Raw genomic sequence first — 25,544 nt, 5'->3', positions numbered from 1 at the left:
CCTAAAAAACTAGCTAGCATTTGTTGCCCTTAATGCAGAGAAACTAAAGCAGATACCTTAAAGCAACTGAGGCCAATAGGAAAAGGGGACCAGGAGCTAGAGAAAAGGTTAGATTAAAAAGAATTAACCTAGAAGGTAACACCCACGCACAGGAAATCAATGTGAGTCAATGCCCTGTATAGCTATCCTTATCTCAACCAGCAAAACCCCTTGTTCCTTCCTATTATTGCTTATACTCTCTCTACAACAAAATTAGAGATAAGGGCAAAATAGTTTCTGCTGGGTATTGAGGGGGGGGAGCGGGAGGGGGTGGAGTGGGTGGTAAGGGAGGGGGTGGGGGCAGGGGGGAGAAATAAACCAAGCCTTGTATGCACATATGAATAATAAAAGAAAAATGAAAAAAAAAAAAAAAAACTTTCCAAACTGAAAAAAAAAAAGACTTCCATGGTGATAACAAAAGATATGCTCCTCTTTCCCATTGACTCACCTGGTTGCAGACTTTTTGGGTAACGTAAGAGATGCTTGTGGATGAAGAATGTAACTACCAGTGTTGTCTGCTAGACTGTCTACTCTTACGGTCGGTAAATTTCTGTCACCAGGTTTCTCTTCAGAGACATCTTAACAGGAAGAACAAGAGTAAAGCAATATCAGAATCTTGAATAACACTGGAAAATATACCTGACTCAAACTTATATACTTGTAATGGGAAAAGGAAGAATTGTTCTGAAGTTAAAGATAATAAAATTTAAAATGCATTATTAAGAATGTCTCTGATAGCTGGCACAGTGGCTCAAGTGGTAAGAGTGCCTGCCCAGCAAGCACAAGGCCCTGAGTTCAAACCCTAGTACTACCAAAAAAAAAAAAAAAGATCTCTGATAAAATGTTTTTACTTTTAAATTATAATACTAACTACTGAAATTTTGTAATTAAATTTTGGAAGAGCTAGGATATAAAAGTGGTAGAGGGCTAGAGCTGTGTTTCAAGTGGTAGAGCACTTGCCTAGCAAGAAGGAAGCCCTGAGTTCAAACCTCATAACTGCCTAAAGAAAGAAAAAAAGTAGTAGAAATAATTGTTACATTAAGGAGTTTCAAGATATAATAGGACTTTTTAATTACATAAATAAAGTTAAATAAAACTTTTTATTTATATGCTATGTTTACAATGTTTTCTAAAAACTGTTTTCTCTTAACTTTTAAAAACTATTAAAAAGACAATAAATCATAAACATAAAAAGTCCACTTTACTATTATCTATGAAAAAGCAATAAAACAATGTAGCTATGTTAGAAAAGAGATTCAATTACATGGGAAAGGGAGGGAAGCAAACGGAGGAGAACTAACAAGGTAAAGACAGAACATGCTAAAAGAAATAGGGAGTATGGTTCTCCTTTCTAAATCTGAAGGAACAAAGGAAAGATGGAAAATGGCAAAATGATAAAAATGAGAGTTAGAAAAAATAATTAGTCACATGACTATCAAATATATCAATAAAAATTTAAATGTAAAAAAACTTTTCCTGTAGCCAGGCACTATATTCTTATCATTGTTGTTGCTATTCTTACTATTACCATAAATAAGAATTTATTTTATGCTCACTGATCATTTGTGAGGAAGGAGAAGTCAGCTAGCTTCCTAGAATTCCAAAATGAAATAGACAGTTAAGCTAGACAGGAGTTGAAAAATGAACATGAAATTTATATGATCTAGGAAACTTTTTCTAGCTGGGCACAAGTGGCTCACACTGGCAAACCTAGCTACTCAAGATGTAGAGATCAAGAGGACAGCAGTTCAAAGCCAGCCCAAGGAAACAGTTCACAAGACCTTGAGTTCAAGACCCAGTGTCAATAAATAAATAGATAAATAAATAAATAAATAACTTTCTAATTACTGAGTTCATAATCTTACCTAAGGAGATCAATTTAGGTGATTTTTAAGAATATCACTATTCTTTAAAACATTCTTCAATCCTCTATATCCCATTAGACTCACCCTGGCAACTATTCACATCCACAAGCTGGTCCTGAGGTACAATCACTTGTGCCATTCCTGTCTGGGTAGATGGGATTACACGAAACACCTGTCCATTTTCTGATGGACTGGCAACGATCATCTTAGAAGTATGAGAAAAAAATCAAATGCATATGCCATTGTAATTTAACAGAATTATGACTTAAATTATTAAAACTCATATATACCTATATAATGGATATTTTAATTTCTCCCACTTTAGAGATGAAACATTGAGGCACATAATTTTTCCCAAGTTTTTACAACTGAGTAGTGGTGAAGATACGACTGAAAACATACAGTTTGACCTATAGCGTATAGTCTTAACCACGATGGTATTAATTACTATAGTATATGCATGAGGTCTAATTACTTAACAATCTGAGCATGGCTCTAATTGGACTTAATACATTTACATTTTTCTACTTATTTTGTTGTCTACACATTTGACCTATTTGGGTGTCAATCATTTGTCCCATACTTAAGTCATCTTAATTACAGTTACCATTGAAAAAATAGTAGCTTGTAGGGCTGGTGATATAGCTCAGTAGGAGAGCAATTGCTGGATATGTCAAGACCCTAGGTTTAATCCCCAGTGCCACAAAAAGAGAGTAATTTTTGATAGATAACGTATTAAGTAGATCTTTGTATCTCATGCATTATGTCGTGGTCCATAAAGAATATGACAGAATGCCCCAAAGTCTGAAAACACAGGGAAAAAGGTGAATTTATAATAGTTTTTTTCAACCTGAAAACTGAACCACTGTCTCAAATTTAGAAGAGTATCAACTAAAAAGACATCTGAAGTTGAAAAAAAGTTTTTGAACTTATCATCTGAAAATGTAACTAATATACTACTTGTAAACATGTTTTTCAATTTTTTATAAACTTTATTATACAATGTACTATTCTTCTATTGACACACTTTTCTTACTGTTCCACTCAAAGTCTGCGGTCTCTAACACACATAACTCCTTAATCATTCAAATCCATTTTGCCAGACTTCCCTCTTGCTATGTAAAACAGATTCCTGATGCTTGATAGAAATGCATTCCAACTTTTAAGAGGGTCATTTGAGGAAAACATGAGAATTTAAATTTGAAAAAAAATTTAACTGGGGAGAAAAGAAACCTTTTCTTTAATTTAAATATATTTCATAAGCATTTCCTAGAGGGTAAGAGTGGGAATTGTTTCCTTCCCCTAATGTTTATCAAGTTCCTTGAGCTAAAAAAAACTCTTGCCATTAAATGAGGTTAGAGGTGTGGTGACAGTCTGGCTCAAGCAGAAGAATGTCTGCCTAGCAAGCAGAAAAGCCCTGAGTTCAAATCCCATAATGCCAAAAGAAAAATAATAAATCTTGCATACTTCTTATTACTTCAGCATGAAAAAGCAATTGGAAACTCTAGTAACAATAACTTCTAACATTCATTGAGAGAAACTATATGGCAGGGCTTTAGCTGCATTACCTCATTTAATCCTTATCACACATACATGAAGTGTATGCATTTTATAAATGAAGAAACCATCACAAAGGTTATAAAACTCATGCAAGGTTATACACAATTATCTAGTGCTATGAGCTAAAAATCAAACCCAACCAATCTGACTCCTTCTAACCACCACTCTCTTCTGCCTACCAATATTTCATGATGTTATTTAACCTAAACAAAGGCAAAAACAGGGTTGGGTGCAGTGGTTCAGGCCTGTAATCCCAGATACTCTGAGGTGGAAATCAAAAGGATCTCGGTTTGAGGCCAACTAGGGCAAAGAGGTTAGTGATATCCCGCCCCCCATACCAACCAATAAACTGAGCGTGGTGTCATCCTAGCGATGCAGGAGGCATACGTATAAGGATCTCAGTCCAGGCAGAACTAGACAAAAAATTGTGACTCCATACAAAAAATACCTAAAACAAGAAGGGTTGGGTCAAGGCTCAAGTAATAACTTTTTTATGCTTTCCCACATAGCTGGAATGACAGACACATGGCACTATATCCAGTTTTTTTTCTTGTTGTGATGGTCTTACTAACCTTTTGCCTGGGATGGCCTCAAACTGCAATCCTCCTCATTTCCATATCTCGAGTAGCTAGGATTACAGATGTGAGCTACTGAAAAAGGCTAACAACTTTACTTTTAAGGAAAGAAGTCATGTGTAAAATAACAGCCCTTTGTATATTTAGACTCCTTGGTCCTTCTGTGAGAACATGCAGACTTTCTAAACATTCTGATAGAAATTAAAAAAATATCAAATAAAGGTGAAAATACAGAAGTATTCAAATCTGGGGCTCAAAGAGTGGCTCAAGTGGTTGAGTGCCTGCCTACCAAGTGTATGGTGCTGAGTTCAAACCCCAGACCACCAGAAACAAGCAAACAGAAGTATTCAAATCTGGACTAGAAAAAATAAAATATAGTTTGTTTCACATTCAAATTATTTGTTGCATATTAACTTCTGCTGGTGATACAACATGGTTATAAAAAGTTTACCCTTTCTCTGCTTTTCAGTCCTTGACAGGCTCAGGAATATGCTTAAACACAAAGAGGAACCCCTGGGCTGAGGGGTATCTCCATGGTAGAAGGGGTGCCTTGAGCTCTTAAAAAAAATTTTTTTAAAGGGTTGCCCTACCCTAAGTCACATATATACACCAATTACTCTAAACTGAAGAATCTAAATAACTCGGGCAGGGGGCAGTGACTCACACCTGTATTCCCAGCTACTTTGGAGGCAGAGATGTGGATGTTCATGGTTTGAGGCCAGAATCAGCCTGAGCAAAAAGTTAGTAAGACTCTATCTTAGCAAATAAGCCAGACATGATGGCCTGCCCTTGTCATTTCAACTAAGAGCAAGGATACAGGTAGCAGGAGCACAGTTTGAGGCCAGCTCCAAGCAAAAATGTCAATATCCTACCTTAAAACTACTAAAGCAAAAGGGGTCTGGGAGCATTGCTCAAGTGGTAGAGCACCTTCCTACCAAGCCAGAGGTCCTTAGTTCAAACCCTAGTACCACAAAAAAAAAAAAAAAATCTAAACAATATAAAGGAGCAAAATGACACAAACTACAGAATGCCCTTGATTCTATATAAAATGTTTACCTGTTGATATAATTTCTGATGGAAATTATTATGCTTTTAGAAATAATTTTTTTAAGAGCTGGTGGAATGGCTTAAATGGTAGAGCACCTGCCTAGTAAGCATGAGGCCCTGATATCAAACTCCAGTAAAAAAATTAATAATAATTTTTACTATGAAAATGATAAATATCCAATTTAGAAAATTCAGATAAACAGACGAGACCCATTATCCTTCATAGTGTTATTTATATATGTATACGCTTATTAACCAGAGAACAAATTAGAATTGTTTTTCTCAGTACTTTTCCTCATTTCAATCAAAATCATCTTTCTACTCAAAGTATGAATTTGATCAAAAACACTTTTTTTTTTTTTTTTTTTTTTTAGTAGCACTCAATTTTGAACTCAGGGCCTCACACTTGCTAGACAGGTGCTTTTATAGCTTGAGTCTCTCCACCAGGCTTTTTCTGTGATGAGTTTTTTTGAGATAGGGGCTCACAAACTATTTGCCCAGGGCTGTCTTCAAACCACGATCCTCCTGATCTTCAAAAATACTTTTAACTAACAGTTTAAATTAGCATTCTCATCTGTTTCATCTTTAAATATTGTTATTCTCACAACACATATTTATCTATCTATCTATAAAGATAAGAAAGGATCTCTCTAATTCCCAGTACACATATGGTATGACTATTGTTTTTTTTAGAGGCATTTCTGGCATATAGTATAGAAGTCAGTGAGTTAGATGTTAATAATCAATAACCTTGAGTTCAGTCTTACATTAACAAAAATGTAAGTTACCTATGAACTTTGGCACTTCCACACTAGTTACAGATTATATTACATTTCCCACATCTTAAAGCACCAGTGTGTGTAGACATAAATGGTTAAGAAGGACTCACTTAAAGTACTATTTGTAGTCCTAAAAGGAAATTTTTTAAAATAACCCTTATAGAAAAATGAAAATTATAGAAACAGTATTTTCAGCACAATGTAAATCAACAGAGTCAAGAAATTAAGGTCATCTAGTAAGACTAATAAATTCTGATAAACAGCTTAATATGGTTCTTTATAAAATATACTCACCATCTGTGTACTAGAATCCCCCAATGACTGAAGTTCATATTGAATAGGTTGCCCATTTTGGTCCACTATCTGGAATTGCTCTGCAGAAAGAGTCTGTGTCTGAGTTAGGGGACCTGATGTATTCTGTGATGTGAGTGAATCATTTGCTTCAGGAATAGTGATTGGTAAAACTGTAGAAGAATCATTTTGTTCAAAGGAAGGATTCCCAGACTCCATACAGGTCAGATGCTTTTGCAAAGAAAAAAAATCAATTCAGTCTTTGTAAAACATATGATCACTATTTAAGAAAAAATAGAATGTGTGTAATAAAAACAGGAAGACATTAATTTTCAGTTAATTGTTCATTTTACTTTTGCAAAGTATTATTTTTTGCAAAGCTGGGTATTGAATCCAGAGCCTGTGTGTGCTGCATTCCAGCTCACACAAAGGATTGGTTAAGTGAAATGTTTGATTTTTATTTTGTATCTTATTATCTCAATTTTATTAAGATAAAATTGTACATGGGAGTGCATCCAGAAATGATGAAATATAATTTGACATACAGATTTTCTTTGTATATAAGTTTTTTGAATATATCTAAACATTAATTTAAAACTTTGTATTACAAATTTAAATTATTATTAAATTAAGTATATGATAGGATACGTGAAAAAAATATTGAAATTATATTTTTTAAGTTTTGAGACAGGGTTTTGCTATGTAATACAGGCTGGCCTTGAACTCACCATCCTCTTACCTCTGCCTCTAGAGTACTGGGAAAACAGGTGTGTGCCACCACACTCATCACACTAAAAGTCTTGAAACATTGAAGAACTAGTCTTTAAATGTGAAAAGTAATTAAATGGCATGCTGGTTTGCCTAAGAATGGATAAAAATTCCCAGCTGAATCCCTACCTCAAATTCTTGAGCTTCTGTTTTTGACTCTTCGCCATCATTACAGTTGACTCTTAATGAGCTGTTACACTGTTCCATGCTGGCATCATACTCAATTCCATTTTCTCCTATCATTTAATAGATGAAAGAGTTTAAACATATTATCAACTAAAAATGTAACATTTTAGTAGAATGTTTTATATTAAACAAATCTTTTATCTTTCCTACTGTGGTACCTTATATTATGTAGAAAAAATAATTTCTATTCTATACATAAGAAATCAAAATTTTTATTAAATGACTTCCAAAGGTACCAGAATACAATCAAGGCAGATTAAAAATGGGATTATGTAGTTCCTTCATTCTATGCTCAATTACACACCTATTCTGGCTTATTAAAATTGATTTTGTATAATGAAGTACTTTTATACTCTTTCAAATAATTCTAAATTACTCACATACAACAATTTGATGAAAATAAAGGTTTTCAATTATATGAGTTAGGTGTACTATACAGTATATTATATAATTTAAGAAATTTTAGAAAAGATTTTATATAACTTGGTGTAGAAGAGGCTTATGTATACAGCAGTTTCCCTCCCCTTATCCTTCAGGATATTCTTCAAATACCCCAGTGGACACCTGAAACCTCAGATAGTACTAAACCATATACATGCTGTAATTTTTCCTGTACATATACATCTATACTAAGGTTTATAGAGCAGTACGATAAAAGATTAATGATAATAATTAATAAACTAGAGTAAGTATGATGACAGATTATAATAAAAGTTATTTAGAACTCATGAGATATTTATTTGTGGAATTTTACATTTAATATTTTCAGACCATGGCTGACTGCAGGTAACTGAAATCACAAAAAGTAACTATTTTACATAATTCTTATCATTAATATATATTCATAACATTTAATGTTAGCTTGACAAGCTTGGAAAATGAAAAATTGTATAAAACAAAACTCTGAGTCAGTTGAACGTAGTACAGTAGTTTTCAACTGGGAAGATTTTGTAAGGCTATAAAATCAGTCCTATTTTAATAGGATTAAAAAACAGCTAAAAAATATCTTTGCAAAAAAAATAATAAAATCTTTAAAGAGCTTCACCTTTAATATTTTAAATAATTACTTGTATTCGGATCTAATTTATTACAAAAATTCAAAAAAACCTGTAATCTGTAGTTACTTAACCTTTTGGATAATAAAAAAAGAGATTTTAATTTTCTGTTCTTCTTTTGAATTTTATACATTACATATATATATAATATACATATGTATAAATATTTTCAATGAGTTTTAAAAATTAAAAAAGACTTCCACTAATGACAATATGGCAGACTAGCTACTGTAAAAGATTCTTTTGCTGCAAAACAAAAAAATACAAAGTTGATCTAGAACAAAATCTTTTGTTGCTGGGCTCTGCCACAGAATGCAACAAAAATCAAGCCACTGCTCAAAAAAGAAAAGTAAACTTCCCAAAAAAGAAAAGTAAAATGTGGGAGCGAGCATAAGCAAGAATAAAATACTCAGGAACGAATTTAAACATGGAAGTGACATACTTGTACAGTGAAACTATAACATTGTTAAAAACAAAGAAGACCTAAATAAATGGGAAGTTGTGTTGTGCTCATGGATTGGAAGACAATGTTGTTATGATGATAATATTGCTCAAAATAATCTACAGATTCAATGCAAATCCTGTCAAATTTCCATGCCCTTCTGTGAAGATATGCAAAAATCAATCCTAAAATGCATATGGAATTTCAAGGGATTCTGAATAATCAAAATGATCCTAAAAAGAAGAATAAATTTGAAGAACTCATACTACCAGATTTCAAAACTTACTATAAAGGTACAGATATCATGAGTGGAGGGCTGGAAGTGGACCTAGTGATAGAGGGCTTGCCTAGCATGCATGGGGTCCTGGGTTCAATTTCCAGCACTGAAAAAAAAAAAGATATATAAAATGTTATATTAGCCATACAATGGAATACTATTCAGCATAAAAGAGAATGAAATACTGGTACAAAACAACATGGATGAGCTAAAAAACATTATGCTAAGTGACAAAAGACAGTCACAAAAGGTCACATATCATTCTATTTTATATAACAGATAACTCATACACAAATAGAACAGATAAGTTCATACACAAAGAGAGCAGATTTAGGGGTGATGAAAATGTTTTGAAACTAGAGGCAGCACTTTTACAACACTATGAAAAATATCAGGAATAAAAAAAAGAGAGAGAGAGGCTAACTACAAAAGTAGATATTAAAAAGTTGAGGGCATCATGGACTAATTCCTATTTTAGAAACTTACCAAAACAAATTCCAGAAGAATTTTAATGGTTGAATAGTCCTATACACATTAAAGAAATGGAATTAATAGTGAAAAATCTTCCCACAAAACAAATACCAGGGCAAGACATGACAAATAACTGCAATCTTATATAAACTCTTTTGTAGTGTAAAGAGATATAATTCCCAACCCATATTGTAAGGATAGTATAATCTAGACACAAAACTGACAAAGACAGATTTAGCAGCATGGCTTAAGAAGTAGCACAAAGATCTAGCAAGTGCAAGCCCTGAGTTTAAACCCCAGTACCACCAAAAAAAAAAAAAAAAAAAAAAAAGACAAGGATAGTATAAGGAAGAAAACTTAAAAGGTAATTTTAATTGTTACATTAATTATATTTTCTAGTTTCTGTATCTGAAGCTTTGATATCTGGAGCCAAGCTGACTAGGGAAGAACTGCCCCACCCAGGATTAACCAATTCCTAGAGATAGCCAACTCTCTTGTAAATATCACCCCCCTTCCTATAAAATATAACTAATCTAAACAAGGATCTCTACCCAACTACCTTTTTTTTTTAAACTGTTGTACTGAAAACCATAGTGTCCCACATCCACTCTGGCAGGAAACCCCCAAACCAGTCCCAATTCTTTTGTTCATGAAGGGCCAACCACCTTCTTTATGGGACGCTTATCATCTGGGACACTGCTCCCCTGCCCTACTCACCCTAGGACCAGATCCCAACCAATATACTCCAGAGTTGACTGAAACTGTTCAAACTAGCCAATCCTAAATCTACTTAGCCTTCTTAAGCTGCTTTATCCATTCTTCCTCTCAAGAACCACAATAAAGTTTCATCTGCAGTTCCCCATACCCTCTCTCCTGCTACTAACCTTGGTGGTGTTTTGTGTGGCCCTTTGTAGTACGGCATATCCCTCTTTTCTTGGGTACTGTGGATAATACACTATTTTTTCAATAGTAATTGTCTCCTCATCTTTCTGCCTCACCATACCTGAACAGAAATAAAATATTGTAAATATCAAACATAAAAGTTTAAAAATCCTAAAAAAAATCCTAATGAACAAAATCCAGCAATGTATAATAAAAAATGCTGCATTACATCAAAATCTAAAATGCCATTGAACTTAAGTACACCATTATTTTATGTACCACTAAGACAGAAAAACAGAAAGAAACAATGATACATGATTTCTTATCATCTGGAGCTTTTATTTCATACTTCCTAAAGGGTCTATTAAATTTAAACAGATTTTTACCATACAAAACTCTTATACAAATATAAAGAGGAAAATATAAATACATCCACTAATTCATTCCTTTGTATTCAGAATCTGATTCCTTGAAATCACTTTCAACTGAGAATCACTGGTGCCCATTTTTCTCAAGGATCTTTTTATTTATTTATTTTTGGCAGCAATGGGGCTTGAACTCAGGACCCTGTGTAACTGCAAGGCAGGTACTCTACCACCTGGTCTCCACCTCTAGGCCCTTTTTTGCTTTTAATTATTCCTCAGGTAGGTTCTGGATGTTTTGCCCTGGGCTAGCCTCAGATTGTGATCCTCCTACTTACATCTTCCTAGGTAGCTGGGATCACAGGGACATGCCACCATGCCTGGTATATTTGTTGGGAAGGGGGGTCTTTCTAGCCTTTTTTGCCCAGGCTGGCTTTGAACTGTGATCCTCTCGATCTTCGCCTCCTAAGTAGGTGGGACCACAGGCATGAGCAACCACACTTGGCTATCTTCTTTGTGGGAAAAAAAACATGCATGGGAACATAAAAACTAGGCTGTTAGGCTCTTAAGATTTTTTTTTTTTTTGCAATTATGTAGAACAAGTCTAGTTAGTGCACCTTTGGGTGTGTTGAAAAATATGGCTGATATCTGCTTTTTCCATCCAAAACTCTTCCCTGTATTTATTAGATTTCAAGGGAGGGCTCCACCACTATCTCTAAGCTCCAGAAACTAATTTTTTTTATATGAAGTAGGATTTACTAGAGAGAAAGGAAAGGTTATAGCTAGAGCTCTGCAGCAGAGCCCGGAAGCCAGTAGCTCCAGAAACTAATTTTTTAAAATTACCAGGTGTAAATTATGTACCAGGTGTGGTGATGCATATCTGTAATCCCAGCAGTCAGGAGGCAGAAGCAGGAAGATTCAAGTTTGATGCTAGTCTGGGCTGCATAGCAAGTTCAAGTACAGCCTGAGTTACATAGCAAGACCTTGTCTTTAAAAACCAAGGGTTGGGGATTTAGCTTAGTGATAGAGTGCTTACTCAGCATGTGCAACTCCCTGGGTTTCATCCCTAGTATGATCATAATCATCATTATTATTATTGGCAAAAACACAGCTGCACCTGCTCTTTGGCTAAGAGAAATTATAAAGTATGATTACTTATAAGATCTCCTAACCTTGGAGACATAAAAATGTGGGGAAAGGTGCATTCCAGAATTACTAACACGAATAAGACATCATGACCAGTCTGAGATCTTCCCAGAACTGCAAAGTAGACAACCAGAAAATCCATGAATGGCACCATGAAAAACATCACTTCAATAGCTACATTTAAAATTCATTTGATAAAATTCAACCCATTAAATACCTTAATAAAAGGAAACTTAAATGCATTTTGTACGATTAAAGATACCATTAAAAACACAAGTCCTTCTATATAAAACTTTATTTTTTTCAGAATTACAAAAAAAAAAACTAGGCAATCCAAAGAAATATGGTTGAGGTCCTTTAGAAAAAAGTAGGCTGAAAAGTAGTATTTTTTTTTCTGAAGTACTAGGGTTTGAACTCAAGGCCTCACACTTGCAGGCAGGTGTTCTACCACTTGAGCCACTCTGCCAGCCCAGAGAGGGGTACTTTACTGGATACTTTTCTAATGGTAGTACTTTCTAGTAAGCAATAAACTCTGTTTCTCATTAAATATAGGACAAAATATAACCCAATACAACCCAATACAAAGACCAAGTTTAGACTAGAACTTTTTTTTTTGTGTGTGTGGTTTTGGGGGGTTTGAACCCAGTGCCTCATTCTTGCTAGGTAAGCACCCTACCACTTTTCTCCAGCTAGCTTGGAGAAAGAGATTGAGAGGATCTCTGCTAGGATTACAGGCATGATCTACCATGCCCAGATCTAGAGTAGAATTTTGTATCAACAAAGTATGATAGCAACTACCTAGCAAAAAAAAATTTAGGAATAAATGACCAGATATGCAAGACTTTTGCACTGGAAACTATAAAACCTAGATGGGAGTAAAGAGAGCTCTAAACAAATTGATATAGATAGATATAGAAATATGCCATGGAATGGAATACTCAGCATGAACTAAGATATCAAATCTCCTAACTTGATCTATGTGTTTATATAATCCTGATTAAAATTGCAGGCTTTTTTTGAGGGAAGGAGAGGCAGTTTGAACTTAGGGCCTTGTATCAAAGAGGAAGTGAACATTTTAAATGTACTCATATACTCATGTTTGCTAATTAAAATCAATTTATGAAAAATGAAACTGACCTGAATACAGAGAATTAATGTAAAGTATTATCTTTAAATGATGGCAGGGTAATAAATTTTTTCAGATTTACTGATCTGTTTCCACAAATCTAAATTTTTTGAGAATTAAAGAGCTTTGGAAAATTCAATTCAGATCACTAACAGATAACAAGATTATACTTTATTGCCAAATTTCAAAGCTTAATGGATAAAACAGGAGTTTCATGGATTTACTTCAAAGAAGGAAAAGGTACTGAGACTAACTGAAAACTGTCATTAGACTGAACAAAGCAGGTTCACCATCAATTGCCATTGTGAATTTGCTTAATACTCAAAACAAACACAGATTTTTGAAGATTTCTAGAACACTTTTGTAGAAATAAAATCACACTTTCAGGAAGAGCCCTACACTTAGAAGTGAGAATAAGTTTTGTTACTACATTTAGAGTGTAAACATCAGAACGTGTCTATACGATGGCCCCTGTGCCCTATCAGCATGAATATTTAATTGTAAAAACAAAGTAAGCTTACTTCGAAAAAAACCAATAACAAACTAATACAGATTATAACAGATAATCTTAATCGAACCATATCTGTAAAAGAAACTGAATCAATAATTAAAAACCTTCAAAATAGAATGTACCAGTTAAGTTTCCCTGGTAAATTCCACCAAACACTTAAGGAAGAAATGTACCAAAATTCTACAACCTCTTCAAGAAAATAAAAAGAGGAAACACTTTTTAACCCATCCAATGAGGTCAGCATTACACAAATAACACAACCAGATAAATATATGAGGAAAATTACTGATCAGTACTTCTCATAAACACAGATACAAAAGACCTCAACAAGATATTAGCACACCAAATCTAGCAACTTATAAAAAAAATCAAGTCATACTACAATCAAGTCAGATTTATTCCAGATACAAAAGGCTAATTCAATTTATGTGAAAATAGATTAATGTCATCCATCATACCAATAGGCATCAGAATCATATTAGGCATCATATCAACACAAGTCATATGATCATATAAATAAGTGCAGAAAAAGCATTTAATGAAATCCAACAACCATTCATGACCAAAACACCAACAAACTAGGAATAGAGGGAACTCTCTCAATTTGATAAATGACACCTACAAAAGTCTATGCTGCCAAGCATGGTAGTGTATTTCTATAATTCCAGTTCTGGGAGGCTGAGGCAGAAAGACTGGGAGTCTAGGGTCAATTTGGGCTATATGGTGATACTCTGTCTCAAACAAACAAAAAACCCGTATGTTATCTCCTGACTGGGATGAAGGTAAAAAAGGATGCCCTCTCTTACTACTCCTATTCATTATCAGAATTCCTAGACACTGCACTAAACCAATAAAAAAAGGAAATAAAATTTACACAGATTGAGAAGGAAGATATAAACCTGTCTTTATTGAAAATGACATAATTTTGACTGGAGGTATGGCTCAAGCAGTAAAGCCTGCCTTGTAAATGTGAAACCCTGAGTTCAAACCCCAATATCAAAAAAGAAAAAAATACCCCCCCAAATAAAAACAAAATGACACAATTTTCTTTATAGAAAATTCCAACAAAAAAATTCTAGAACTAATAAGTAATAATAGGAAGGTTGCAGGATAGAAAGTCACAACCAAAAGTTCAATTGCCTTCCAATATAGCAGCAATGAGCTATTAGAAATTGAAATAAAAAACCACAATACTATTTACATATTTACATTAGCATAGAGAGAGCAAGAGCACACACGAGAGACAGAGAGAGAGAGAGAGAGAGAGAAATACAAGAAATACTTAGTTATAAAAATAATAAAATATGCACAGAACCTTCTGAGGAAAATCACAAAGTTTAAATGAAAGAAATCAAAGATTTAAATAAATGGATAAATTCCATGCGTGGATAAGAAGACTCAATAGTAAGATATCACTTCTTAACCAGGTGCTGGTGGCTTAGACCTCTAATTCTATCTACTTGGGAGGCTGAGATTGGAAGGACTGCAGTTCAAGGCTAGCCTGGGCAAACAGTTTGCAAGATCCCATCTCCAAAATTAATGACATCAAAATGGACTGGAGGTGTGGCTCAAGCAGTAGAGTGCCTGCTTTGCAAGTGTGAAGCCCTGAGTTCAAACCCCAGGCCCAACTTGATCCAGATTCAAAACAATTCCAATCAAAACACAAGTTATCTTGTACCTACTAACAAATTCATACTAATGTTTATATTAACAGGCAAAAGACCCAGAATGGCCAGCACAATGCTGAAGAACAACGAGGACTGATCCAGCCTAACGTCAAGATTACACTTAACTACAGACCTACAGCAATGAAGACAATATGATATTATCAAAAGACTAGGCCAGTAGATTAATGGAATTCAGAACAATGGAGCCCCAAAACAGATCCACAGAAATAACTCTCAACTGATCTTTGACAAAGGAGCAAAAGTAATTCAGTGGAGAAAGGATAGTCTTTTCAACAAATAGTGATAGAATAAAGAGACACTTACATGCAAAAAAACGGATTTAGACAGACCAAGTACATCCTTCGAAAAATTAAACTATGCAATTCCTAGAGATTAACATAGGAGAAAAGCTAGAAGACCTTGGCTACGGTAATGACTTTTGAGACACAACACCAAAGACACAAACCATTAAAGAAGTAACTGGAAAGCTGGACTTCATTGAAATTAAAAACGTCTGCTCTCTGTAAAGACAATGTCAAAGGAATGAGAAGATTAGCCAAAGACTGGGAAAACGATCCAGCAGTTGTGAGCTAGCTGCTATAGTGAAGACCGAGGGGAGTACACATATCCCAGGCAAGTACTCTAATAAAGGTGTGAAACGACATTGATAAAGACTGCTGAGCACAAATCACCTTTGTCAGAATTTGCCCAATGGAAAAAAGATAATTTACATTACTTTCTTCAATCCTGACATTGTAGAATGACTTAAAATACCAATTCCCCATCTATCCTCAATGTCAGTACATGCTATAAATTATGAACCCTAACTCCCAATTAAATATGTCGAAGTTGTTAAGAATAAAGATACTACTAATATTAGCTAGGTATAAGATGTTTTCCCCCCAGTGGTGACCATAAATAGAACAAAGTACCTATATAGAAAGTATAATTTTGCTTTTCCATTAACATATAACAGAAAATATTTAACTTTAATAAAGTTGTTATTTTCAAAGTCCAGCATGGTGTCACACACCTGTAATTCCAGCACTTGGGAGGCTGAGGCAGAAGGACTGTTTTCAAGGCCACCTACGGTTACATAGCGACATCATCTCAAAACATCTAAAACAAAAAAATTACCTTCAGGTAGTGGCTCAAGTTTAAATTCCAGGTGTCAGCATTCTATTGGCCATTTTTTGTTCATTGAAATCACTCCTTTTGGTGGTACTAAATCATAATAGTGGTAGTTTCATTTATGTGAAAGCTACAATTGTGTCTTCACAGTAGCATTTTCTCTGTAATAAAAAGGTATGTAATATATATTTTATTTTTCTACAAATAAACTACTAGATTTCATCATGCAGGTTTTATTAAGAAATAGCCATTGCCAGCCTCATATGATACAACGGTCAATCAACTCAGTCAAAGAGAACTAAAGACTAAGATTGACTTAACTGCCTGTGTCTTGAGTTAGATGGCTTAACCTCTCTGTGCCTGTTTCCTCATCTAAAATTAGGGATTTAGGATAAGGTTTTGTTTCAGCTCTCACATTCTACAACTACAACTGAAACAAAGACCTCTGTAGTAACATATATTTTTCTCATCAAAAATATTTACTAAATAGGACATATTTTGGAAATACAAGAAGCTTAAAAATAAAAGCTTCCCTCCCTATGCCCATGTCCCCAATCCTAGAACTGATAAATCTATTTTTGAAATAAGAAGTACTGGGATTGGATAAAAGGAGCAGAAGAACTATTAAATATGGAGTCTAGATAATTGACAATAAGTAGACTTCAAAAAACACAATTTTTCTAACAAATTGCTGTTCAGAATGTAACATTACAAAAGTACATTTTATCCTACATAAAATAAAGATTAGGAAAAAATTGTAAGTTTAGTACTTCAGCGTTATTTATAGGGAAAAAAAGCCTTTTATTATTTATAAATAGTAAATGCATGGCAGTGATGGCAGGGGAAAGAGACTAGGCTATTTTCACTCTTATCTATCAAGGCTCATACTTGGCATACTGCTGTTTTGATTTTATTCAACAAGCAATTCCATTTATTCAAAACTTTCTCAGGTGTAATTTTTTTTTTTTGGCAGTACTGGATTTTTTCTTTTCTAGAACCATACTGGGGTTTGAACTCAGGGCTTTGCACTTGAGAGGCAGGCACTCTACTGCTTGAGCCATGCCTCCAGCACTTTTTTGGTTTGGTTATTTTATAAATAAGATCTTACTTTTTGCCCAGGTCAGCCTGCACTGAGATCCTCCTACCATAAGGTTCCATGCCCGGTTTTTCTGCATTGAGATGGGATCTCGAAAACTTTTTTACCCAGGCTGGCCTTGAACAGCAATCCTCCTGATCTCAGCCTCCCAAGTAGAAGTTACAAGCTGTGAGCCACTTGAAATTTAGTATTACTTTAAGTCCAGGTACCTTGGTTAATGTACCAAGAGTTAAAGGATTTTGAAATCCATTCAATATCAGTATCAAATCTTATTAACTACATTAAAAATATTGTTCAATTGCTAAAAAGTACTTTAGAAAATATAACTTCCCTCATCTTTTAGATAGGTAAATGACAAACTGCTTCTTTTGTGTTCTGTACAAAATTACTATGAATCAGTGGTGTCAAAATTAAATGAAGACTTCTCATTCACAAATATTTTAATAAGGAGGGATTTCGAAAGTTATATTAGGGCTGTGGCTATGGCTCCACTGGTACCGTGCCTGCCTAGCAAGTGCAAGGGCCTGAGTTCAGACCCCAGTACTATTAAAAAACAAAACACAACAAAACAAATATCTCAGTATTGCCAAAAAAAAGCTGCAAGTTAAATCAACATCAAAATTTTAAATGTACATAAATATATATGAACAATGACCTACTTGAACTTTTAATTTTTTATTTAAAAAAATCTGAGGCTGATATTTACAATGCTTCTCTTATTTAAGGTTTGCCCTCCCTAAAAACTTCTAGGTGATCTTAGTTTCTACCCATTTCTTATCTTTCACATATTCATAACTTTACCTCTTTGTTCTTTGAGAGCTTTACAAAATAATTTCATTTAATTTTTACAATTTTTTTTATGTTATCATTTTTACATTTACTTACATTATTACATTATTATTATTACATTATTGGGCTACCTCCCCCCCACACCCAATTTTTACAATGATTCTAAAGTGAGCTTATTATCTATTTATAGATAAAAAAAATCAAAGCTGCTGAGCACAGATGGCTCACACCTATAGTCCTAGATACTCAGAAGGCAGAGATTGGGAGGCTCGCAGTTTGAAGCCAGCCTGGGCAAACAGTTCGCAAGACCCTATCTCGAAAAAAAGCACTACAAAAATGGGCTGGTGGAGTGGCTCAAGGTGTAGGCCTGAAGTTCAAACCCCAGTACTGCAAAATAAATAAATAAAATAAAAGCTGTCATGGACAGAGGTGTCCCCCTTATCCTCGGGTGACATGTTCCAAGCCCCAAGTGGATGGCTGAAACCATACAGAACACTATAGATACTTTTTTTTAACACATGCAAACCAATGCTAAAGCTTAATTTATAAATTAGGCAGAGTAAGATATTAAAACTAATAATTATAATAATAACTAATAAAATTATATGAATATGATCTCTTTCAAAAGTTTATTGTACTGTAGACCTTACTAATGTCAGCACACAACTTTACCCTTCCTTATTAAGAACTTTTACCTTAAATGGATGGAATTGGAGAACATCATTCTGAGTGAGGTTAGCCTGGCTCAAAAAACCAAAAATCGTATGTTCTCCCTCATATGTGGACATTAGATCAAGGGCAAACACAACAAGGGGATTGGACTATGAGCACATGATAAAAGCGAGAGCACACAAGGGAGGGGTGAGGATAGGTAAGACACCTAAAAAACTAGCTAGCATTTGTTGCCCTTAACACAGAGAAACTAAAGCAGATACCTTAAAGCAACTGAGGCCAATAGGAAAAGGGGAACAGGTACTAGAGAAAAGGTTAGATCAAAAAGAATTAACCTAGAAGGTAACACCCACGCACAGGAAATCAATATGAGTCAATGCCCTGTGTAGCTATCCTTATCTCAACCAGCAAAAACCCTTGTTCCTTCCTATTATTGCTTATACTCTCTCTACAACAAAATTAGAACTAAGGGCAAAATATTTTCTGCTGGGTATTGGGGGGGGGGAGCGGGAGGGGGTGGAGTGGGTGGTAAGGGAGGGGGTGGGGGCAGGGGGGAGAAATGAACCAAGCCTTGTATGCACATATGAATAATAAAAGAAAAATGAAAAAAAAAATTAGAAATAAGGGCAAAATAGTTTCTGCTGGGTATTGAGGGGGGGGAGAGGGAGGGGGCGGAGTGGGTGGTAAGGGAGGGGGTGGGGGCAGGGGGGAGAAATGAACCGAGACTTGTATGCACATTTTACCTTTTCACTCAAGCACTTTACAGCTTCTCTGGCTTATCTGAATTGCTGAATTGCCAGCATCGTGATTCCTGCAGTTAGTGGAGCACAGGCACTGATACTGATCTGATACCCAAGAAGGCACTAAGCAATTAACAGCCTGGTATCTATAGAGTGGGTACCCGGTGTGCAAAGGGATGATTCTGAAAGGAACTGAAACTAAGGAGAGCAAAACTTCTGAAAAGGTAGAACCGTAATGACTTAAGATCCCAGACCTTTAGGTTTGGAGTCAATACAAAGTGGGGGATGGGAGCATGGTTCAAGTGGTAGAGTGCCTGCCTCATAAGTGTGAAACCCTGAGTTCCACCAAAAAAAAAAAAAAGAAAGAAAGAAAATAATCAGGTGTATTAGTGCACTTACAATCTCAGGATATGAAGGCAGGAGGATCATGAATTCAGGGTCAGCTGAGCTTACACAGGGACGTTCAAGGCCACCCTGAATTACTTAGTAAGACCCTGTCTCAAAACACCAAGAGCAAAGGATATTGCTCAATGGTAGAGCATGCACAAGGAGCTGGGTTCAATCCCTAGCACTGAAAAAAAAAAAAAAAATTAGGACTCCAAAGCCCACGCAGTCTTTATACTATACTACTGTCATCTTTATCCTATACCATACTATGCTATTATATACAGAAAAATATATTTTCCACCCTGTGGTCTTCCAGGTAACAATGTATCTTCATGAGACCCACATAGGAAATGATAAACAACGGAATGTTTATGATAGTCATGGTGGCATATACCTGTAATCCAAGCTACTTGGGAGGTAGAGGTAGGAGGATCTCAGTCCCCAGGCCAGCCTAGGCAAAAGCACTATACCCTATCTCAAAAGCAAACTAAAAGCAAAAGGATTGGGGGGAAAAGAGGGAGAAGGAGTGGCTCAAGTGATAAGAGCACTAGAAAGCTTGAACCCTGAGTTTAATACTCAGTACTGGGGGAAAAAAAATTTCCAGTAATGTTCTAACTAAACCTAAGAAAAATCCCAAAAGTAAAAGCATTAGCTATACAAGGTATTGCTTGGAAGCAACAACAAACATGACACATTTAATCACTGTAGGGAAAACCCAAAACATTGTACTGGGTGTTCTGGTCTTTTGCAACACTTATCAACTGATTTTTCTTTAACTAAAGGCCCCAATCAAATAATATAAGCATTTTAGTGAGTTCAATATTTCAGCTTTGCAAATTGAAGTCTTATATTTTAAAAAAGCATATACTGCTGAATTCATTTTCTGTATCCTAATTATTTTTTTTTCATTCAAATTACGATCAAACTGTATTGACTATCAGGTACTGTATATTCTTAGTTTTATCAGTAAATATGGATTCAATAGCAAGACTTCTGTTACGGTGTTTCAAGATTCAGACACCTCAACTTACTCAATGTGTAAATCCTCACCATTACAATAACTCACATCTAAAGGGCCATACTTCTGTGATTCCTAACAAGTGATTTTCTGGGACTTTGAGCACACACGTGTCCTCATTTGATTCTTCCACCTATGTGGCTATTCTCCCTCATCTGTTCATGTCGGTAAAACTTCTAGTCAAACTTGAAAGCTATTATGCTGCTAATAACTAACACTTACTGAGTGCTTCTTTTGTGGCATATAATTCTCAGGCATTCTGGTTCCGGGGCACGCATTCCATAAAGGTGAGTACAGTGAAAATAGTCGTGCTTTTATTGTCATTGCTCTCTACGATTACCTTTCACTTCCAACTGTATAAATCACTTCTAACTTTCTACAGATGATTTAAGTAGTAGACATCTACTTAATTGCAGTACATCTTTACGCACCAAAAAAGGAAAGCTTTAGTTGTCTTCACCTGCACACATACTGCTACGCCCATACATTCTGCAATCCAGTTCTGCCTGATCCTAAATTGCTCTCTTGAAGACCCCCTCTTGGAGCTTTCTTTCGGGAGAACGCCTTACAAAGTGACTTTGGGATCTGGAGAGTAGTACCTCCATCCATCCTCCTTCAGAAAGAAACCATAATTGAATTAAGAGTAAACATCGAAACCACTGAGACCAAGACAGGCCTCTGAGTAACTTCAAAACAAAACAAAAATGTCAAAAAGCAGGGGAGAAATGCAAGAGGACGCCTTTCCTCTTGAACCCAAGGTGAATGGCTCAGAAAGGGGGACCCTGCAGGGCGGAGCGGCACGCGGGGACCGTGCGCCCCCACCCCGGATCCGGTTCGGGTTCTCCTCGACGCGGCGGTTCGTCCGCGGGCTCAGCCACTCTCCTCAAAACACCCAACCTCTGCCGACCGCCCTCCCCAGGCCCGCAGCCCCCGCCCGGCCGGAGGCCAGAGGCCCCCCACCCCCCATGGAGGACCGCAAAAAGGCCCCGGGGCTGGGCGCGCTGGGCGCCGTAAGCGCAGTCCGCGGCGGGGGCGGCGGCTCACGGCTCCCGAGTCAGGAGGGGACCGGTGACGCGGAAGGGTCAGAGGGGGTTGGGAGGTGACGTTCTGTAGGTTCAAGCACGCAGCTCCGCCGAACCTCCGCCTCCCCCCGGCCCTGTCACTGCCGACAGCCCCACCAGGCGCGGAGGGAAGTCCGCCAGAACAGAGGGGAGAAAATTCAAAACGAGTCTACTCAACCTCGTCTTGGCTCCGAGGCCCCGCCATGGAGACCAGCACAGTGCGCAGGCGCGCTCCTGCGGGCGGTACGCGCATTCCCGCGAAATAGGACCTCAGTCGGCCACCGTCACCGGATTCCCTTCCGATTCGTTCTTTTTTTCGTATTTCCGCTCCTCGTTCTCCGACATCTAAAACCTGAGGCTAGAGGTGAGAAGCGTGAAGCAATCCTGGCAGAGTCAGCTTCTGGTTGGAAATACGCATAAAAAATTGGGCAAGGCTGAAGACAGCTTTGATAGCTATACGGCTGGAGTTCGGAGCATTTCATGCGAATAAGCTACAGCCGGACAAAAAACTACAATTCCCAGAGGACATAGCGTCCGAGCTGCGCTGCCTTCCGGGAGTTGTAGTACCCACCAGGTGTGTTAGAAATCACTGGCCTAAGGGACAGTCATTTTTCTTAAAAAAAAAACATTTGAGTTGGGCCTTTCCGTATCTTCCCGATCCGCCACAGACCTCAATGTATGGGAAAGAACCTAAAAAAGATTAAGGGAACGCGCTGCCTTTAAGACTATGCTTTTTCTAATCGATGAGCCCTAGATCTAGCAATAGGTAGTTGATGTGTGCGGACTGGCTTCTGGGCGGGACCTCGTGGTGCCTTTTGCTGAGGAGAAGCCGGGCTTCCGCGGCAGTCCTCTCTTCCCGAGCTGCTTCTGTAGTGTGAGGAGATCGAGCTCTGTTCCGTGACTGCTCACCGCACGTTCTGTGTGCGTCTCGTGGTCCCGCCATGGCTCAGCTCCAGACGCGCTTCTTCACCGACAATAAGAGGTAAGAGAGCAGCGGCCACCCGCTTTCGATCCTCTCCTCTCCCGACCCCGGTGCGACCTCGCGGCTCCAGCTGGCCTCCGCTCCCCCGGCCGGCTCCTCGCCAGGTGTCTCGGGCCCCCTGTCTGCCCAGCTTGGGAAGCTCGGGTGACCCGAATCGTGAACCAGGTGACACTTGTGATCCGCGTCGCGCGGCTGAGTCTTCGTGTCCGAAGGAGGTGACAGAGGGCGCCTCTCTAAAGCCAGGCAAAGGCAGAGCGGTCTCCGCCGTTGTATGCCTGTGTATATGTCAATCGTGTGCATGCAGAGAAGGACAGACGGAAGCCCAGTTATGCACTGCCTTGTATATTTTGCACTGTCGATTTTGTTTGCGTTCGCCTGGCCCCTTGAAGGCAGGGACTGTGTATTAAGCTTCCTCGATTGCCTGCGTCGACAATGCTAATAATGAAGTATATATATTTGTTGGATTACGCTGATGTCAGGTATAAACTAGAAAACTTCAACCTCTCCTCTTGCATTATTTTTTATGGTATGTATAAATCATATTATCAACGCACGTGAATTTAGCCTTAATATTTCGATGTGATGGTGCACTAGCATAACCACAGTATTTTTAAATGAAATTTTTATTAAGCTAATTGTTCACATGAAGTGGTAAAAAAACAATAGGCCACCGTATTTTAACCCTGAAAATAAATAGATATGTGTGTGTTTAGGTTTCCAAAAGATAATGAAACTTAGAAATTAAATTTTGGGGGGGGGTGGTATTGGGGTTTGAACTGAGGGCCTCAGGCTTGCTAGGCAGGTGCTCTACCACTTGAGCCACTCTCTAACAGCTCTGTTTTGTGTTGGGTTTTTTCGAACTAGAATCTTCCCAACTATTTGCCCAGGCTGGCCTCCCACAGCGATCTTCCCAATCTCTGCCTCCCGAGTAGAAATTAAACTTTTTGCTTCTTCCTTTCAATTAATATATTTGAGTCAGTAAAATGAGTGGTGAAACTAATATTAAACACAAACGTATAAATTACACATACTGAGTGTGTGTGAAAAAGAGAACCATGCTTCCTCCTACATTTTACTGAACAAAATACTATAAGAAAGAAGCAAAGATTTTAATTTCTGGGGGCTGGTAAAGTGGCTCAAGTACAAAGTACCTGAGTTCAAACCCCAGTGCTGCCGAAAAAACTAATTTCTAGGTTTTGTTACCTTTTGATGAACTTAAATAACTGCTTACTTTGGGGGCACATGATAAGTTACAGCTTCAAGGTGGTGTGTGAGGACTAACTGCATCATACTTGCAGAGCTGTAAAACAAACTGTGGCCACAGTCGATTTAGAACATTTTTCATCAGTGCTCCCAGCCCTAGGCAACTACTGGCCAACCATCTTTCTCTGTAGATTTATGTATTCCTGACAGTTTGTACAAACAGAACCACATAGTATGTGGTCTTTGTGACTGACTTCTTTCATTTATTGTGGTGTTTTCATGGTTCATCATGCTGTAACATATCTTTGTACTTCAATCTTTCTATGGCCAAACAAATCATTGTATGAATATACCACATTTTTCTATTCTTGTCCACTTGATTATATTCAGTTTCTATCTTTTAGCTACATAGAATGGTTATGTGAACATTCATGTAACAAGTGTGAACACATGTTTTCATTTCTGTTTGGGACACCTGGGTCAGATGGAAATTCACTAACTTTGGGAGGAACTGCCAGACTTTTCCAAAGCAGCTTACCATTTTACATTACCACTAGCAATGCATGAGGATTCTAATTTCTCCACATCTATACCAACACTTTTTTTTTTTTTGAGGTCTCATCTTTTATTTGTTATTCTTATTTTTTTCCTGGACTTGAATGTAGAAGCTCTCAGAGGTGACAGCCTGCATCTCTTGGCAGTCTGTTCCTGGTATTTTTCTTTGGCTTCCTTCTTTCTCATCCAAAAGTTTAGCATATTCTGCAGCCTTTTCCTTATTTTTCTTGTGTGCTATTTATTGAGAGTAATTCCTGGTGTTTGTGTTGCAGGACACATGGAATAACAAGATGCTGAATATGGAGTGCTTTGATGTGGGTTTCTTACCTTCTGTGTTTAAGAGCTTTCTGACATGATTGCAGTCATATCAGCATCTTTGAAAGACTGAAATGTTTGTAGATTCTGCTAGCTCTTTTTGACCCCAGATCTTGAGGCACAAGTAGTATACATCAGTCAGTAATACTTCTCTCCTATTTTTACAATAACCAAGTTGAGACCACTCTGATTGGCATCCACAGTGCAACTCTGAACAGATTTGTGCCTTCTGTCCATATCTCCATGAAAAACCCCTTACTTAGTAGCAGGCAAACTCTGTGGTGGATCAAGACATCCTGCTTCATGGGAAAACCTTGTGGTTTCCACCACTGATTCAGATCCCAGAACCCTTCTGTCCTTTGGTTTGTTGGCTTGTTTTTTTTTGTGGGGGTGGGGTGGGGGGTAACAGGGACTTGAACTCCAGGCCTATACCTAAAGCCACTCCACCAGTCCTTTTTTGTGATTTTTTTTTTTTTCAAGATAAGATTTCTCGGACTATTTGTTAGGGCTGGCTTCGAACCGTGATCCTCCTGATCTCTGCCCCCT

The 25,544-nt window shown here is 37.1% G+C and overlaps 2 protein-coding genes and 1 pseudogene across 11 annotated transcripts in view; 1 reads left to right on the top strand and 2 right to left on the bottom strand.

Moving 5' to 3' along the window:
• The window catches only part of LOC109700892 (calcium-responsive transcription factor), an 83,033-nt gene extending 60,823 nt beyond the window's left edge, over positions 1–22,210 (bottom strand). For 3 of the 10 annotated variants that reach the window (XR_012447340.1, XR_012447346.1, XM_074071446.1), the window contains exons 1-10: positions 22,122–22,210; positions 21,343–21,495; positions 16,187–16,341; positions 10,240–10,358; positions 9,371–9,409; positions 8,894–8,990; positions 7,054–7,160; positions 6,160–6,387; positions 1,989–2,109; positions 488–617 (exon numbers count right to left, since the gene is read on the bottom strand). Coding sequence is in view for 1 of the 10 variants with exons in the window: in XM_074071446.1 (XP_073927547.1) it covers positions 488–617; positions 1,989–2,109; positions 6,160–6,387; positions 7,054–7,131 (557 nt within the window). In the remaining 9 variants the exon portion in view is untranslated. Of the gene's footprint in view, positions 1–487; positions 618–1,988; positions 2,110–3,806; positions 3,913–6,159; positions 6,388–7,053; positions 7,161–8,893; positions 8,991–9,370; positions 9,410–10,239; positions 10,359–16,186; positions 16,342–19,876; positions 20,049–21,313; positions 21,496–22,121 lie in introns of those variants that run through there. The other 7 variants (XR_012447342.1, XR_012447343.1, XR_012447341.1 and 4 more) reach the window with 7 other exon arrangements.
• A 53-nt stretch (positions 22,211–22,263) lies between these two features.
• Positions 22,264–25,544, top strand: part of Wdr12 (WD repeat domain 12) — a 29,574-nt gene continuing 26,293 nt past the window's right edge. Inside the window, exon 1 of the mRNA XM_020186235.2 lies at positions 22,264–22,925. Coding sequence (XP_020041824.2) covers positions 22,885–22,925 — 41 coding nt within the window. The 5' untranslated portion in view covers positions 22,264–22,884. The remainder of the gene's footprint in view (positions 22,926–25,544) is intronic.
• Positions 24,747–25,303, bottom strand: LOC109700889 (small ribosomal subunit protein eS6-like; annotated as a pseudogene).

The sequence above is a fragment of the Castor canadensis genome, chromosome 4, assembly GCF_047511655.1.
Source record: "Castor canadensis chromosome 4, mCasCan1.hap1v2, whole genome shotgun sequence".
In the NCBI taxonomy this organism is placed as follows: domain Eukaryota; kingdom Metazoa; phylum Chordata; class Mammalia; order Rodentia; family Castoridae; genus Castor; species Castor canadensis.
Note: the sequence above shows the minus strand (reverse complement) of the source record. Positions and strands in the feature narration are given on the sequence as shown.